This window comes from Amphiura filiformis, chromosome 3, assembly GCF_039555335.1.
Source record: "Amphiura filiformis chromosome 3, Afil_fr2py, whole genome shotgun sequence".
NCBI classification, from domain to species: Eukaryota; Metazoa; Echinodermata; class Ophiuroidea; order Amphilepidida; family Amphiuridae; genus Amphiura; species Amphiura filiformis.
The window spans coordinates 72,575,810-72,593,639 of record NC_092630.1 but is presented as its reverse complement, the minus strand read 5'-3'; the positions used below and the strand labels follow the sequence as shown (position 1 = coordinate 72,593,639).

The window sequence follows — 17,830 nt, the reverse complement described above, 5'->3', positions numbered from 1 at the left end:
GTATGCAAACACAACACTACTTTGCGGGTAGAACCTCATTTTGAGATGACCGTGCAAAGGGCCAATAGCCACATTTTTATGCCATGTTGGATTGCATTTATGTGGTTCAAAAATTGATCAATATGTCTTGCATTTATCACAGCAGTATTGTAGACCATGATTCAGCCTTGGTGTTTACTGACAGTGCTGGAGCAAGATATGTCACATCTAGGGACATTGATGTCAACGAACGCACTGTTGTGCAATTTGAGGTATGACATATACAATAGTATACAAATATTAACTGTCTATGAGTGTGATGGTCGAAATATAATCACGAGGTGAAAGATGTATTGTTCCATTCCACGATGCGGTTCCAGCATGTTGAATGGAACAATACATCTTTCACTGAGTGATTATATTTTAACCATTACACGAATGTAAGACAGTTAATATTTGTTTTATATCATTCGTACATAAATTCTATTACTAAAATACTATTTAAGGTCGGAAATACATTTTTTATCAACATAACACTGTTTTGCCGTGATACACTTCACATTTTGAGGTCCACCCCATAACTAAATCGGCGCGAGTCTAAGAGTCAGCGCACGGCTTGGCGCAGGCGCACTACATGATGATGGTAAAAACTATCACACGGGAGGCTGATGGTAAAAATGATAAATGGCAATCAACCAATGAACTGTCTAGAATTTATGTATGAGTGATATAAACTGATTTAACAAATGTTTTAGTTGTAACTGGGTGTTTGTTGAAAAGAAAATTATTTTGTTTGATTGCAAAATATTTATATGAATGTACTAAGTAATATCTAAAATAGTGACTACTTTCTTTAAAAAGATAATTTATTTTTATTTTCTGTCATTGTATATTACATTCTCATAATCATCCATGTGCAAGAAATATTCCACAGAAAGTAAAAAACAATGTATTTCAAATTGAACAGATAAACATTGGCTGTGCAGATGAGACCATGTCTTCAGATCCTGTGCAATTGCAGTATTCTAGGGATCAAGGATCTAGCTGGAACCTGTTATTACCGGATTGTTTCAGTTCTAATCGGTCTGCTGGGATTTGCACCAGTCATCATGGCCCAGCTAGTGTGTTTTACAGTGGTGAGAGGCAGGCCTGGAGTAGAGTGGTCATACCATTAGCTGGTTTACATATTTGTGGGTAAGAGGGGAAAGAAAATTGAAAACATATTCTTTCTGTAATATATCTTCACTTTGAGATAAATATATCTATTTTCAAAATCTGAAGGATTGGAGCAACTTATGCCAAAACATATGTTAAGACATCTCCTGTTTCAAATTCTAGAGGAAATTGTTTCATGCATTCAGAGATTAAACTTGCTCAAAACTTCTTTGATGCAATTTTGCAAATTCTGTCCAAACTTAATAATATAATGTAGCTATCATGGGTAAAACTTGCCGAACAATGGACTTTCCTGTAAAATTGGTAGAAAAACAGTAAAGCATAGAAATAATGTTTTTCTGTTTGTTTGTTTTTTACTACCTGGCTCCTAAAATTTACAGACACCATTTAAGCTGTAGGACATTTCTTTGAGAAAAATAAACAAAAGATTTGAGAAAGATTTTGCAAACAAATTTAAAAAAATCAACATACATTTCTTTGCTTGAAAAAAGAGTTAGATGGGGGAAATGTGATATTTTGGAATTTGAAAAAAAAAAATCAGTGGGTCAGCTGGTTATTTGTTAGGGTTGGTCTGGTTACAGCAAACAAACTTTATTTTATGTGAGTAAGTGTATAATTCCTTGATAGATGTGCAAGTTCTGCATTCAAGATAACTGATGTTTTATTTTTTCCCTGTGATAGGACCATCAGATTTCGCTGGTACCAAGGGTTTTACTCCCATCATGACAACCCTAAATCCTGGGCACTTGATAATGTATACATAGGTTCCCAGTGTCCCAGACATTGCAATGGACATGGTATTTGTTTGGATGGTATGCATTGTAGGTGTGATGAGGGACATGGAGGAGATTGGTGCTATCCAACAACAGTCAATATGAATTTCCTTAAGGAAGATTTTGCAGGTAAGCTTACTTTGGCATTGATATTATAAAAAAAAAAGCCTATACTATTTTGTTCTGTGTTCTATGAGTAATTCAAATAAGGATTATGTATGCAAATGACAATTATGTTTTCCATGTTAATGTCTGTGATGCATAAGGTGACCAAAAATTGTGCACCAATCACTGCATGACAGAAGTAATGCATCCAATTCTTGTTACACCATTTAACATCATCCATGATGAATAAAGAGTTTAACTTCGACACAACACTGATGATGAAGATATCATCACAAAATCGCCTGAAGACGCTAGTCGAACTAGTGAAAACGTTCGAGGTGAGTGAAAAATAGTGTAGTGTCAAAGTTAAACTCTTTATTCATTTTATCTACCACTACGTATGAATATCCATGATGTTTTAAGTCTGCTCAATTATGTGGTGAACAAAGTATAAGTACAGATATAGGCATTAAAATGAAAGATTCAAGCTGTGGATAAATCAAGAAAGTTTCTAATGTCATCTCTCCTGACCAGGTAAACATGTAGATTCAAGAAAGTTCCATGAATGGAGTGGTGCAGAGATTACAGACAAGTGCGGCACACTGATAACTGGCAAAAGTCTTCACTTCACAGGCACTGGTAAAAGAATGCTGGTTACTAGTACTCTGGATCTGACCACTGCAAGGTAGCTAACAGGATCATAAGTACATTACAAATAGGATGGACCTCCTATGTCCAGAGACTTCCTATAGCATTGTACATAATGCTATGGCAAATCTTCCATATTGGATTGTCGTATTCAGGATCAAAGTAGGGTACCGTCTGTTTAGCAAATGATAATCGTCACCTTTAAAGTATGGGCCCTACATACATATCAAACATGCACACACTTTGGATCAACATTTTATAGGCACTAGCTATCTGGAGGTTACCCTTTTTCTTTCCATGTGCAACACACAAACATGGCAGAGTCTTGATCTCCTATAGTACATTTTGGCTTCCTCAAGAGAGTGACATCATTGTGTGCTCCAGTGCACATGCTATTAAATTGTGCGCATTTACTCACAGAACGCCGAGAACGGACATGTTTAGATGCGCGATCGAAAGCGGTGCATCTCTACATGTTCAAAGCAACTCCGAGACTGACATCATTTTCTTGAGGAAGCCAAATGGACTATAGTCTAGCCTCTCTGAGTAATAGATATATGCATAGCCTAAACCATCACAAAATACCTACTTTTAAAATAATAAAAAAATGGCCCCACTGATTTAAATTCTCTTTATTGATGTGTGCACTTATATTTGTTTGTATTAAACAGTACCCTTCAGTTCTACATTAAACTAGGTTGTCAGCATCAAGCTCCAAGCAAACAAAATAATCCTGTCATCCTTCAGTTCTCCTTGGATGGAGGGATCCATTGGGTCACCATGGAAACAATGGCATTTAATGAAGGAAGTAGTTCACCTATGTATGTAGCTTTGGAAATCCCATTTAAAGCCAGGACAAATGCTACTTTGGTTAGATGGTGGCAACCTTCACATCAGGGTAGCTTTTTGGATGATTGGGCCATAGATCAGGTATGTGGATAATATATAATGTATAACATGCAATTTCCATACTTATTATGTTATTTCCTAATCCGAAAGTCATGATGGTCTTTAAGGTGCGGTTGTAAAAATACTAGAAGAGAGTTGACCTATTTTTCTCCCAATCAGAATATTCTGGCAATGACTAATTTCAACCATAAATACATATAGCTTGTGCTAAAAGCCAAGCTTAATCACATCACACATATCAATTAATATGTTCACTTAAAATGCACTTACCCTTAGCAGGTAGCAGTTACTACTGCTTTCATTATCTTTATTATGCTTGTGGTTGTGTTTGTGCACTTCACTTTTCCGGTATATAAAATAATTGCATGCCCTTTATATTCTCTAATATACATCCCGGGGGTGTAACATTTTAGAAATGGGGGGGGCATGCAAAATACAAGTTCTTGTTTGATATACAATGAGGTTGCATGGCCACATATTTATCAGTATAATTACAAAATTTGATTTGTAAGTGCATTTTTATTCAATAATGTGATTTATTTCATTAAATATGAACATTCTACTATTATACTACTGTGATGAGGAATTGGATAGAAATTGAAGTTAGGGTTTGTACATGCAATTTTGCAATCATAACATTCCAGTTTTAAGTTTACTTACCATGCTTACATGCTATGGCATGAAAACTTCTGCATTTCAGTCACTTTTTCTTTGCAAAAAGATGGTTGGACATTTACTAGAGTGTTAATTAGAGGACACATGCAATACTTTTTTGGTAATTGCAAAATGGTGCACAATTTGTGACACATTTTTATCTTGCAGATTTTCATTGGCGGTCACATTTATGGTCAGTCTGTACTAGAAGATGATTTTGCCTTGTCACTGCAAAGAGATAGTAACAATATCTTCTCTATTCATGAACAAAACTGGCTCCTTTCACCCGGTAGTGTTATGCAACAGGTAAGCTGTAATACCTTACTAAAACCAGTAAGCTTGTGTTATTTATAAAAGCGAATATAATTATATAATACCCATGTGACCAGGTGGGCACTGACATTACGACTTCTAGACAAGAAGTCTGGAATTGTAAGCTTTGGCACAATAGGTGGTCTTCTTGTATATTTCAATTTAAAGGTAGCATTCCTGAACAGATTTCTAACGATATTTTCTAAATATCATCGATACAATTTATGTTAATTCATTTCATTTCATTCGGCTAAGAAGCAGGCGACTACAAAGTTTCTCCATGTACTACGATCTGAAGCCAAAGTGGCAATGGCATCTGGCAGTAGAAAGTTGTCGAAATCCCCCAACAGTTTTTGCATATAATAATTGCACATAATAATTTATGTTAAATTATTTGGTAATTAAGAAGTTTTGCTTGATTTTTAGGTTTGTGGATCTGGAGTCAATGCACTTTACTTTTCTGGTAATGACATTTTGAGATACACCATCACAGCTGATGTCATGGTAACAGAGTTGACATTTCTACAATTTGAATTGGCAATGGGATGTGTGGATTCACAACAATGTTATGGTAAGATTAGAAAATGAATGATGAATTAGTGGATCATTCATATATTTTCATGACTAAACGGTTGTTAAACGACCATTTAGTTCTGACAAAATATGAAATGAACCCCTTTTCATACATACCAGAACATTTTATGATACCTTTTTCATCAAAATAATAACAAAAATAACAAGTAACATTATTAAAAAACACAATTTTCCTTCATTTTCTCTACCCCTGATCATACTCATCCGGGCCACCAGACATTAACATTGTTTATGCCCGGCTCTTGACCAATTGCACAGGCTGTTATATAATGAATATTATGAATACTCAGCTCATTTATCTTTACCCAACTGATGATAAGAATTGGTCAAAGAACTGAACAGGAACACAGCAATCCCCCAACAATCACAGCCACACAAGTTAGAGTGTATACTACTTAATGTCGGAACCATTAGAAGTTTTTTTTTTTTTTAATGTTGAGTTACTCAGTAAGTCTGTTTCTTTCTTTGTTGTTGATATTTTTTTAGAAAAGGAGTAAAATGGCATCAATCCATTAATATGTACAAAGTTATTTCCTGAAGTTGACATTTTATTTTTCTTTCCATTCTCAGAATTGAATTTGGAATATTCCTTAGACATGGGCAAACATTGGCAGTTGCTGTATGATTGGTGTTTACCTTCTGATATTGACTGTCTCAGTTACCATAGCAATAGTAAATTCTCATCTGATATCTACTATGGATGGAATAGGATTATGATTCCATTACCAGGGTATACAAGGTAATGAACTATTTTCAACAACTACAACCTATATCAGGATTTAGGATAACATGTGTGACTGGAATCTGCAACCAGCAAAACTTTGCAAAGCTATGTCACTAGCAAAGTTGAGGGGAAGCAAGGTATTGTAAAATCAAATCCGCTGAGTCAGCATTGTTGTGTATTTATTGGCCTGATGCAAAATCTACTTTTCCAGGCTGCCGGACCACCGCTTAAATTGGACCCTGATGAAAAACACATTAAGGGTTCTTAAAAAATAGGCATAACAAGTCAAAAATTCATCTTAAACATTTTGTTATTTTCAGGTCAAAGGCCACCCGTTTCAGATGGTATCAGCCCAGCGGATTTAATCCTTACGATTCCTGGGCATTGAGTTATGTATACATAGGATCAGAATGTATTGGGATGTGCACCGGACATGGACGGTGCAATGGGGGACTATGTGTGTAAGTATAGCAGTATATAAAGGTAGATGTATAGATCATAAGATCAAGGGCAGATTACTAACCCTTCTCTGTTGCTGCCCTAATTGTGTGAATCTCTCTATCAGCTAGTGTCAAGGATGTGAACTCAATTGTATCATGCAACTTTTTAATTTATCATTTTATTTCTTTTTCACTCACTTATGTAGAGTTATACTTCAATTGTGAATTATAGTTTGACAATTTTCTTTCTTGGCACTTGTAAGAGAAAATAATTGAAAAACCAAACAAGTTATTAACAATCATTAGAAACCAAGGAAGTGGTTGATTGTCAACTAATCAGACGCTAGAATAACAAATATGTGTCATTGTATCCCCACTCAGGTGTAATCCAGGCTGGCAAGGTACTGATTGCTCCACCCCATCTCGTCAGCTATCACAGCAGTTGAGGGCGACATTTAGTGACACATCAAGTATTGAGACAGGCCAGTTGAGTCAGCTTACAGGAGGTGTGGTGTCATCAAGTTGTGGGCCTGTTGCATCTGGAAAATATCTTCTCTTCAATGGGGTAAGTGTCATTTATTTATCCCACATACTTTGGTTTGGGAAGGTCTGTGTGGGGTGTATGTTATTGCATATGCATTGCTATTACTTCCAAGGACATGCACATGACAACACACTTGTGCATGGCAAAAATCTAGCCAGACATGGGTCCTTAAAACATAAGTCCTTTGAAAACATCATAAACAACAATAGGGTCCTATACCCTACTCCCTCTATAGCTAACGTCCTCTGTGTGTTGACCTTGTGAGGAATTTTAAAGTTTTTCCGGATTTTGTTAGGCCTTGGCATGACAACACACCGACAAACAAATGACTTTTGGACTTCAAAAATTATTGTCATTTTTCAGGTCCTTGTAAATATGTGTAATGCAACGGGCGTGGTGTGAGATAAAAAAATAAAGAGTAAATTGTATGCAAGTTTTATTATAATGTTATATATTTATTTTGTATACAATTGCCAGGCCTGTAGCAGGCATCTCATTACTGATGACCTAGACCTTACCCATGTCAGCCATATTCAGTTCTATTTCCGTTATGGCTGTAGCAGCATACCTACAATTCGAGATGAGGGCGTTCTTCTACAATATTCTAGTAATGGTGGCATCAGCTGGCATCTTCTCATGGAACTCTTCCACACAGATTATTTGACTCCCACGTAAGTTGATAAACAACAAAATTTTTAAGGCAAACATGTATCAAGAATGTCTTAATCTAATTCTTGTGTAAAGCCTTCATCAGAGTTGTCTAAAGCCAGTATAGACTAGATTTACACAGTTTGTGTGCACAATAAATACAACAGCAATTTTACCACAGTGTTTTTCTGTTATGACAATAATTTGCTGCACCAACAAAACAAAAAGAGCTCCACGCAAAGGTAATAATTCAAGTTGGATACTTGCTCTTGGACTCACAGGAGGCCTGAGACATAATTTTCAGAGGAGTTGGCATCTCTGTAAAATCCACATTTTTAACCCTGTCTTACATGTATGTTAAGTATTCCTATGTTTGGTTCATAGGTTCTTGTCTATTGAACTACCCCTTGAAGCTAAGCATAATGGTACTAGAATTAAATGGTGGCAACCTAAACACCCAGGATTCAACCAAGCCAATTGGGCCATTGATAACATCATCATTGGAGGTATGTCACAGATGTTTTGCTTTTCAAAATTTATTTTCAAACTTGGAAGATCTCCAGACTGGGAAAGGCTATCATGTACAAAGTCTGTTTTGTTTTTGTGTGTGTGCATTACAAATACTTCTTAGGACTCCGACATAATAACACACCGACACACCGAGGACTTTTTTCATACCGATGACCTAAATGCGCGCCCTCCCTACGCAAACTTCGTTAAACGGCGAAAAATGAGGCCTTATACCCTACTACCCCCTCTATAGCTTATTGCCCTCGCAGTGTTAACCCGAATCGAATTTGTTTAGTATTACCAACTTTTTGAGCACTAGACATGACAACACACAGACACACCGAGGACACACACACATTTGGACTTTTTTGGTCATTTTTTTTTTTTCATGTCCTCAGAAGTATTTGTAATGCACGGGGTGGGTGTGTGTGTGATAACGTACTAGGATAGGCCGTCATTAGTTTGAGAAACAGTGAAAATTTTGCTTGTAAGTCAGTTTATGTCCTACTAGATCATAATGTCACATTTTCTAATAGTGTGGCATGAGCCTCGGTAATCAAGAGTATCAGGCATAATATGAGGCACAATTAAGAGGTTTATGATACAAACAGTAACTTTTACAATTAAAGGATAATTATGAAATATTGTCACCATTTTGCTCTAAATTTTATTAAGTTAACCAAATTGTAGTAAATAATGATCAAAAAGTAAAATTCATTGTTACTGAAAAGAAAAACATTTTTTGTCATCAAGTGATTCATTTTATTCTTTTTATCTTTGTTTACTTGTTTATTTTGTATCTGGTTGTTTTTATACAGGATCTGCCAGTCTTCCAGCTTCCCTGGATGATGACTTTGAGACAGATCACTTAGCTAACCACTGGATGTTCACAGACAACACTATCTTGAGTAGCTATTGTGAGCCAGACAAGTCAACACACATGGGGACAAATAGGGTGTCACTTGTGGGTGGGGTGAACCCCAGGGAAAATACTACTATCACTAGTGGTGATTTAAGACTGCAGCAAGATTCAGTGTTACAATTCAAGGTACAGTATTAGTGAAAAGTATTATAAAAATTTAATGATTATATGTTAATGAATGCATTTCACTTGTTGGGAATGAAATTGTACAAAATAATGCACACATACTAAGATGTTGATGCGTCTAATGCACAAGCCCTGAAGGGGGAGGAGAGTGCATTAGATGCATCAACATCTCAGTACAAGTGCATTATTTTGAACAATTTCTCGAGCAAGAAGTGATACACAATTATTAACCTATTTCATACACAAGAAAAAAATTCCATGGGATTTGTCACTAAAGTGTTAAAAAATACAAGCAAATATAAATGCATCAACCCGCAAAAAAATGAACGCACTTGAAAGTACTGTGCGTAGTATACGGAGTGCGTGCTTGTGCATTTAGACACAATTAATGCATGGTTTCCACTTTTCTAACACTTGCTCTGATTGGTTATCGTTATCTAAGAGTGTATGAAGAATATGTCAAATGTACTAGTGCAAATGTACTAGTGCAGTTCATTCTTGCTTGGTTGCTTGGTTCCTTCTTTCCTTCCTTCCAACTTTTCCTCTCTACCTTATTTCTTCTTTCTTTTTGTCCATTTTTTATTAGAATATTATTGACATGTGTATTTTTCAATTTTCATGTGCTCTGTCTCAGTAATGAATGCTAGAACATATATTGCACAATATGTTTAGTTTCTTGTTTGTTTACTGGGTTGGTCCGTAAGGAACACATGCTTGGGTCCATAGAAAATTTATTGTCCAGACCTATGCAAAATGCACAAGCCAGGCTGGCTATATGGCACAATGCCTGTAGATCTGCAAACTTGCCTTATAAAGCATTCTTGTTGTAAGCTAGTACATTTCCATGTATGATGCTTGTGCGCTATTTGAAAAGCATTGCAAGCATTCAAGATAGTTCTAGCAATTTGGTGATAGACTCTGATGTGTGGTGATACAAATTTGGTGTCAATTTACTCTTGTAAAAAGTAGCCAAGTTGAAATTGTCTTGGACATGGAATTTTGTGCTATATAATTATCCCTGTATTATTACAAAGCTAAATCTGGGTTGCCGTGGTTCATAATTATGTAAAACAGTCTGCAGGCTGTTTTCGGCCACCTTGATCGGCTTTGGTTGAAAGACCACAGGAGAATATTTTGGTCCACATGTTTAACAAGTACCATAGCCCCATAGCACCCATGCATTGGTTCGCCTAAAGTTCGGTAGTGATGTAGGTGCATATTTTGTTGGTAGCAGTAATTAATTGTGCACATAATGTCAATCGCATAGAGTGTACATGCACACATATAATGGCGATTTGTTGGCACACTTGCAGTGCAACCGTGACAAAGCATTGACATCAATACCAAACTTGAGGTGAACCAGAGTATAGAGATGTCTACTTCTGATCATAGTGGTATATTTGTTAGATTTATGAAATAATATGTGCTCTGTTTGGTTTACTGCTTTTCTTTTTCAGATCAGTGTTGGTTGCAACTCAAGTTGGGACAGCCCCATTAAACCTGTGCATTTATATTACTCCACTGACTTTGGTGTGACATGGGATTACCTTATACCCCAATGCCTACCAGGTGACCCACAATGCAATGGTGTCAACAGCCCATCAAGTGTTTATCATCTAAACTCAGGATGGAGCGAGGTATAATTTCTCTGCCAGAGAAGTTGACATCAAGGTAATTTAAATTAATGAAATTAACTTAGGTAGGGCATGTTGATAAAAAAGTTGTGTGCAGGCATTCATTTTCATAAGTAAGGTCTTCAGGAACTGGTTTGGAACACATTGGGTCTTGGGATCTGATTCTGAATGTTTGGAATGAGCCGTGTACTGTGTAGGTCTCAAAGAACTGAATTGAAACTAATTTGACATCCTAAGAAACTAATATGGAAAACAAGTTTTTGTTTAAGTAGGCCTAAAGGTTTTGAGGTAAAAAATAATAATTAGTTGCTTCAGAGCTAAAGAATTGATGGGCTATCCAGATTTTGAGTATGCTAAACCAGGGGTGAGAAGGTGAAATATGTTGAACTGAAATGGTGGTCTTGAAGAACTGTAAGAGTGGTGAAAATTGGAGTCTTAACAACCACACATACGTATCCTGAAGATACTTCAGTGCCATTAAAACTGTACTGTACAGCACATAAAATATGTATCAGAGCTTATAGTTCAGTCTTTTCATATCTCTTTCGCAGGCATATACGTTTCCGTTGGTTCCAGCAAGCCACAGAAGGGTCTGATGTTAGCCAACTGTGGGCCATTGATGATGTCACTATTGGACCAAAATGTCCAAATATATGTAGTGGTCATGGATCATGTGATTACCCACAATGCATCTGTGATGATGGATTTAATGGTGAATCGTGTGAAAATAGCATCAGTGATTTACCAGTAAGTTTAAGCTAAATGAGCTTAAAATATTTTGTTTTCTTTCATGATAATTATGAAATCTGTGACATTGTGTTGTGCTAATTAATGAAATTTGTACAAGGGAGTCACATTGAAATGTAATCAAACAGGAATAGCAAAATTGTTTTTCAGATACAGATAAAAAAAGATGAATGCAACTTTATTTGTTTACAACATAGAGGTGTACTTATGTTGCATAAACATGTTACATTTTAAAAGATCAAAAAGACCTAAGGGAACATGTTTTTACACATTGTGAATGTTAAGATGAAAAAATTATGTAATGACAAGCAGGACTTACAGTGTAATCTACATCCAGTCACCGGCACTAGCTTTGAAGTTCAGCATGTTCTGTGTTAGCTTAGCATTACTTGGTGCGTATACATACTTTTATGTGCGTGATCAACCTTCCGCATATGTACACATAAGAAACCACACTAAGCCAACGCAGCACAAGCTGAGCTTCAAAGCTAGTGCCAGTGACTGGAGGTAGATATATAGACTATAGCCTCTGGACCTTTAGTGTACTTACTTGTCAGGTATTCTATGAACCAAGCTAGCAGCCTCTCATGTAAGCTACGTTTGTTCATGATGTGATCATTACAGTTTACTCAAACTTCAGAGACTAGGGTTAGGTTAATATTTTAGGGTTATGGTAGTAGGGTTCAAAGATTAGAGTTAAGGTTAGATGTATGGTTGGGATTACTATTTTAAAGTTGCATCAAGGTTTGAGATCATATGTCACTTAATATCTCTTGAAGACTTTCATCAAAGAACACATTCCAGATGGAGAATTCAACAAGTCAATATGGAATTTTATACAAGGCGGAAGGGTTGCCATGGCAATGGATGGCTGTGGTGCTGTACATGAGGGATGGTCTATGTATTTCAGTGGCCATGGATTAAGAAGTGCTGAGACAGTAGATATGGACCTCAGAGATGCAAGGTATGATATCATAGGGATTAGAATTATCTTCTACCATAAGATATGAAAATGAAGGGCATGTGAAAACACATGGATATTTTTTCCCCTTCCGGGATAGCTCTTCAATATTTTGGTATCATTGTGTGACTTTCTGAAAGCTTTTATGTTTTGAGCAAAGGATATTTTCACAAGTTTAATCCATTTTGCTGTTATTTAGTTATCAGCAAAGAAGGAAAGGGAACCAATTAGCCTGTATAATTTTGAGTAATAAATCCAGGAAATTAATTGTAATACTGTAAAGGTCCATGTGGCCTGTATAAATGATTTGTGCACATCATTGAAAACAGTTGCAAATAAGAAGTGACTTCAAAATTCAGCTTTTAATTTATTTTTATCTCTTTGACTTTTTAGTTTTGTTCAATACTATGCTGTGATTGGCAGTGATGGTTCCTTGGCAACATGTAGCCAAGCAACAGGAAGAGATGAAAGTGTCATTTTACAGTTTTCAACAGATGGAGGTAAATTTGATAAAAAGAGTAAATATCGAAATTTTACCCACAATTATAAAATTAACAACATTATGTAGATGGTTTATATTATCTGGATGTTTACATTTAATGAATTTGATCTGCTGATTAATTCCTGATCCATTGGTTGATTCTTGATCCATTAATTGATCGATTGATTGGTTTATCGTTTTGTTTGATGGTATTTGGAAATTTTTAATAGATATATTAAGAATAAGAATGAAGAATTAAATCCTGTTATCTTGTTTGATTGACTAGGTATAAGTTGGCATATCTTGGCTGATTTAGACTACCAGCAATACTACCCATCCAGACATGACTACATCACCCTACCAACTCAAGCATGCACCCAAGCAACCAGACTGAGATGGTGGCAGCCTTTGATGGCGGGCAAACAACAGGCACAATGGGCATTGGATGATATCTACATAGGTAAGGGAACAAACCACAAGATTGATCAAGCCCTATAAATGGTAACTAATACGATAGAATTATTACAAAGCTGATCCCTTGCCTTTCCATATATCTCTAATAAAATTGGAATAGGGTAAAAATAACATTGATATTTTTAAGAGTAGGCCTATATTGGTAATAGTAATGTAATCATAGAGCATTGCTGATATCTTTGTCAAGAGTGTCAGGGCATAGTAGATTTAATAATATGGTGAATAAAACTTAGCAATGGCTGGTGTAAGCATAGTTTTATATTTATTAATACAAGGTATTTGTCACACTCGTGTGGACCAAAATGACAACAACATGATTTGTGATTTAGGGCCAAAGGCAGCAAATTTGGAATTGAGATAAAGGCAATAAAATACATAACAAAATACACGTCACAAAACTTCAGAACTTTAGAACCAAGTATGCTAACCTTTGATGTTGTCAGTATGATAGCATATTATTTGTTTAAGGTAATAATTATAGTAACTCAATTTCCAAAAATGCCTCCTCCCCCCATAATAAGCAAGTACAAAGCAATATTTGTATCCTTTACAGGTGGGTCTGGCATCAACCCTACGGTACTGACTGACACATTTGACAGTGCACTTGATGAAACTCAATGGGAGTTTCATCCATTTGGGTCTGTGGCATTACAAGCATGCGGTAACCCAAATAGTGCCCTCTATTGGTCAAACGAGAGAGGATCACAATACAGAACTGGATCAGTTACAACTCGTCAACTTATCATAGACAGGGATTATATTGTGCAATTTAAGGTACAAAAATAGCATCATATAATTAAATCTAAAAAATAAGATATATTTGAGCCAGCCAGTGTATTATTGCAGGCATGTAGCCATGGATGGGGTGATGTAGCAATACACCCCTACCACTACTGACAGGAATGTGCAAATAGGAAAGAAAAAGTTTACCCAACAAAGATCCAAACTTGGTACGATGCTTTTGCTAGTGTATAAATGTTTAAAGAGTCCCTCAAAAGTCCTCTTTAGAGTACATGAAATTTATCACAACCAGTGGGGTCGGTCGTTTAATCCTACCGATCTGCTGAACTGCAATGATACCAAATCAAATTTAATATGAAATTTTGTTGCCATTTACAAAGTTATGACAATTAAATTGTTATCAACACCATTCAGCATGTTCAATGTCTTATGTTACAGATCAGTGTAGGCTGTCAGAATCCATCACACACTTGTACAACAGACCATGCTGTCCATTTGGAATTCAACACTGACCCATCCACTGACCACTGGGCCTTTGTTCAGCCATCATGCTTGCCAAATGATCTGTTTTACACACGATGTGAACCCAATGAATACCAATCAGGTAGTGTGTTCACTGCAAATCAATATACTGATTGGCAGAGACTGACCTTTGACCTACCTCCAGAAGCTATATCAAGGTATGTGCGTCTATGTTTGCATTAAATTTAATTGAAACTGGCCGATTCTTAACTTTGAATAAATCACAAGGTGAAATAGATAAACCTCCTTGCAGAGTCATGTTGCACCTGCTAGCGTGCAAACCCTGATTACTGCATGAATTGGAACTTCAAAATATGGTGTCATCCCTGAGTCAGGGCTTATTCAGTAAATGCAGTGCCAATATTTCATGGTTTGAATCAATCAGCCAATCAGGAAAAGAACATAAGAACTCTGACATAGGTCTTACAATATCTTATATTGTTAATGTACATTGTCTACAAATATCAGGCTTATACTTCCTCTGTTTTATGCAGTTCAACTCGGTTACGCTGGATGCAGAATCCCACCCTAGGACAAGAGTCTCCAAGCTGGGCTTTGGATGAGGTGTATGTGGGAGAGAAATGTGCCAATATGTGTAATGGACATGGAATATGTACCCCAGGAGGACTGTGTCAATGTGACCAAGGATTCATAGGTAGGATTATACATATAATAGTGACAGTAGTCTCCACTGCAAGCTGGGCTTTGGATGAGATATCTTTTGGAAAAGGTGTCCCAATTTGTGAATTGGACATAATATATGGTTACTGAAGGACTGTGTTGATTTGATTGATTCGATGTATCAACAATTTTGTTATCAGACATTTTCCATCATAGGATTTTAAGGTAACAAAGTCAATCAATCTTTGATGGAGTAATTTTGCAACAATCATGCTTGTCAGGTTCTCCAGGGCACAACCTGAAAATCTTGTGTTTTAGGTATGATTTAACTGGCTTAATTAGATTGAAATGTTTTAAATATTATTTTCTGTGTATTTTAGGAGACACCTGTACACCAGCAATCCCCCTGTCACATCAACTCCATGATAACTTTGAAGGTGGTATTTCTTCAATTATATGGTCAGTCATCCGTGGTGGTAGACTTGGCAATGGCTGCGGTGGATTGGTGCCTCATGCTCATGGCAAATCACTTTATTTCAGTCAGTGTGGGACTAGGGAGGCCATTACTGCTGAATTTGACACCACTGTTGTAAGGTGAGAACCTATAACATAAATGATTTGCAATTTATATTAATGATAAGCTTGTAACAGGCAAAAATTGGTTACCACACAAATCAATACGATCCACAAGCCTCAGCACACTTTACAGGTTGCACTAGTTAAAGCGGACTTTATGTGCACACCTTCCTGTATCAATTAATCCACAATGTTATCATTGACATTGATCATTGATATTGTCACATTGTAAAAATTGAATTGTGCATAGACAATGAATGGCCTTATAATGCAGATTATTGTTATTGTTCTTCACTGCTACCGAATAATCATGTTAAAGACTTCTTATCATACATACACCCATGAAGAAAGACGATGAACTTATCCTATCGATAGCAACATATGTGCCCACACGGCATATCAGTTTCACTTTTCAAGATAATAGAAAAATTTTATAAATCAAAGTGAAAGATGCAAAAACCATAGATAGAAAAATATACAGACCATTCACCAACAGGCAAAGTCCTTGTGCTTTGTATGCTGCGAATTAATTTTTAATTCTTGGATATAAATTTGAATTGAATTGTATTGTTTTGTTTCCAGTGAGCTCATGTTTGTCCTTGAGATAGGCAGCAGTAACTATAATCCATCCTGCATTGTGAATCTGACATCGCCTAATGTAGACAACAAAGGAATCCTGATTCATTACACCAATGACAATGGCATTCATTGGCATCTCATACAGTCTCATGATCCACATGACTACACACGTGCACAGCGGGTTTCATACATGCTGCCCACAGATGCTAGAGGGCGTGCTGTCAGGTTCCGATGGTGGCAACCAGAGCATGATGGGGCCAATAAAGATCACTGGGCAATTGATAATGTCAATCTTGTGATGTAAGTATGAACTAACTGTTTAAAACAAACTTTGTGTAACATCACATAATGGTCACAACAGAGCTCAACAGATTAGCAGTTTCACTCCAGTACTCATAATAGTTCTTGATTGATAGTATTTCACCAACTCCCTCATCTTTTAAAAAATATAGTAGTATCAAGTTTAACATTGACGTTTGACATCCCACGTTTTGCACTGATGAATCTTGTATAGTGCAAGTTATGGAAAAGATATACATGCACAAAATAAATCAGGTATTCATTTTTTTTACAAGATGCTGTTGGCTGTTGGCAAAATTCAACTCTAAATATCAAGAAACTGAAAACCCTAATTGCACGTTATTCTTAGTTGTCAATTAAACTTGCTGACTGAAGTTGATTCAGGAAAACTGGAGATATTAGTGAAAAAAATTGTCATCTGAGAAAGTACAAAGTGCATTGGTGGTAGTTTTTCAGATTGCTGACACAGAGAATCATGATAATGTTCACATAACATTTGCTATTGAAAAATGTGTCGTTTTGTTGAGCACTTAACTTAATGGAAATTTAAACATTAAAGACCCAGAAGTGCAAATTTATTTTTTAAGATGACAACAGTTTTCATTCACATTACCAGTTTTACTTAAGAATAGATTTTAGTCAACAATGCCTCAAATTCAATAAAGAAAAGAGAATGATGCCTAGTTGCTTATTTCATTTTTTGTGATATTTAGTCCAACTATGCAAACCAAGTCTTTTAATAAAGTGTCTAATGAAGTATCTAATATACTTTTAACCATAACTTCATAATCATACGCCATAAATAAATCAAAGCATACTTTTTCTGAATCCTTATGGCCAGAAGATAACGATGGTGTGGGTTTGAGCAAGTTTGAATAACTTTGAACTTGACCCCTTTTCCCACTAAATAGGGGGGGGGGTGTTATTGAATGGCTCCATAGCCTAGATTAATCATCTATATAGGTACTATTACTTTGCCAAATACAGCAACTTTAACATGATTTGTATGATTGTAGTGCATACAAACTGAAATCTCTTGAACTATTACAATGTAAGACTGATGTTGTTTGCTTCTATTTTTTTGTTTAGGTCAAGAAGAAACACCTTGTTATATCCAAGGAGAACGTATG

The 17,830-nt window shown here is 36.1% G+C and overlaps 1 protein-coding gene across 1 annotated transcript in view; it reads left to right on the top strand.

The window, feature by feature from the left end:
• The window catches only part of LOC140147483 (reelin-like), an 82,046-nt gene that overhangs the window by 49,690 nt on the left and 14,526 nt on the right, over nt 1–17,830 (top strand). Inside the window, 24 exon segments of the mRNA XM_072169260.1 lie at nt 143–251; nt 947–1,173; nt 1,837–2,057; nt 2,568–2,718; nt 3,353–3,611; nt 4,413–4,550; nt 4,983–5,127; nt 5,721–5,889; nt 6,195–6,335; nt 6,696–6,879; nt 7,336–7,529; nt 7,891–8,012; nt 8,835–9,064; nt 10,522–10,702; nt 10,705–10,735; nt 11,250–11,445; nt 12,225–12,409; nt 12,800–12,906; nt 13,174–13,347; nt 13,915–14,135; nt 14,541–14,782; nt 15,119–15,279; nt 15,626–15,839; nt 16,404–16,700. Of these exon segments, the coding sequence (XP_072025361.1) occupies nt 143–251; nt 947–1,173; nt 1,837–2,057; nt 2,568–2,718; nt 3,353–3,611; nt 4,413–4,550; nt 4,983–5,127; nt 5,721–5,889; nt 6,195–6,335; nt 6,696–6,879; nt 7,336–7,529; nt 7,891–8,012; nt 8,835–9,064; nt 10,522–10,702; nt 10,705–10,735; nt 11,250–11,445; nt 12,225–12,409; nt 12,800–12,906; nt 13,174–13,347; nt 13,915–14,135; nt 14,541–14,782; nt 15,119–15,279; nt 15,626–15,839; nt 16,404–16,700 (4,299 nt within the window).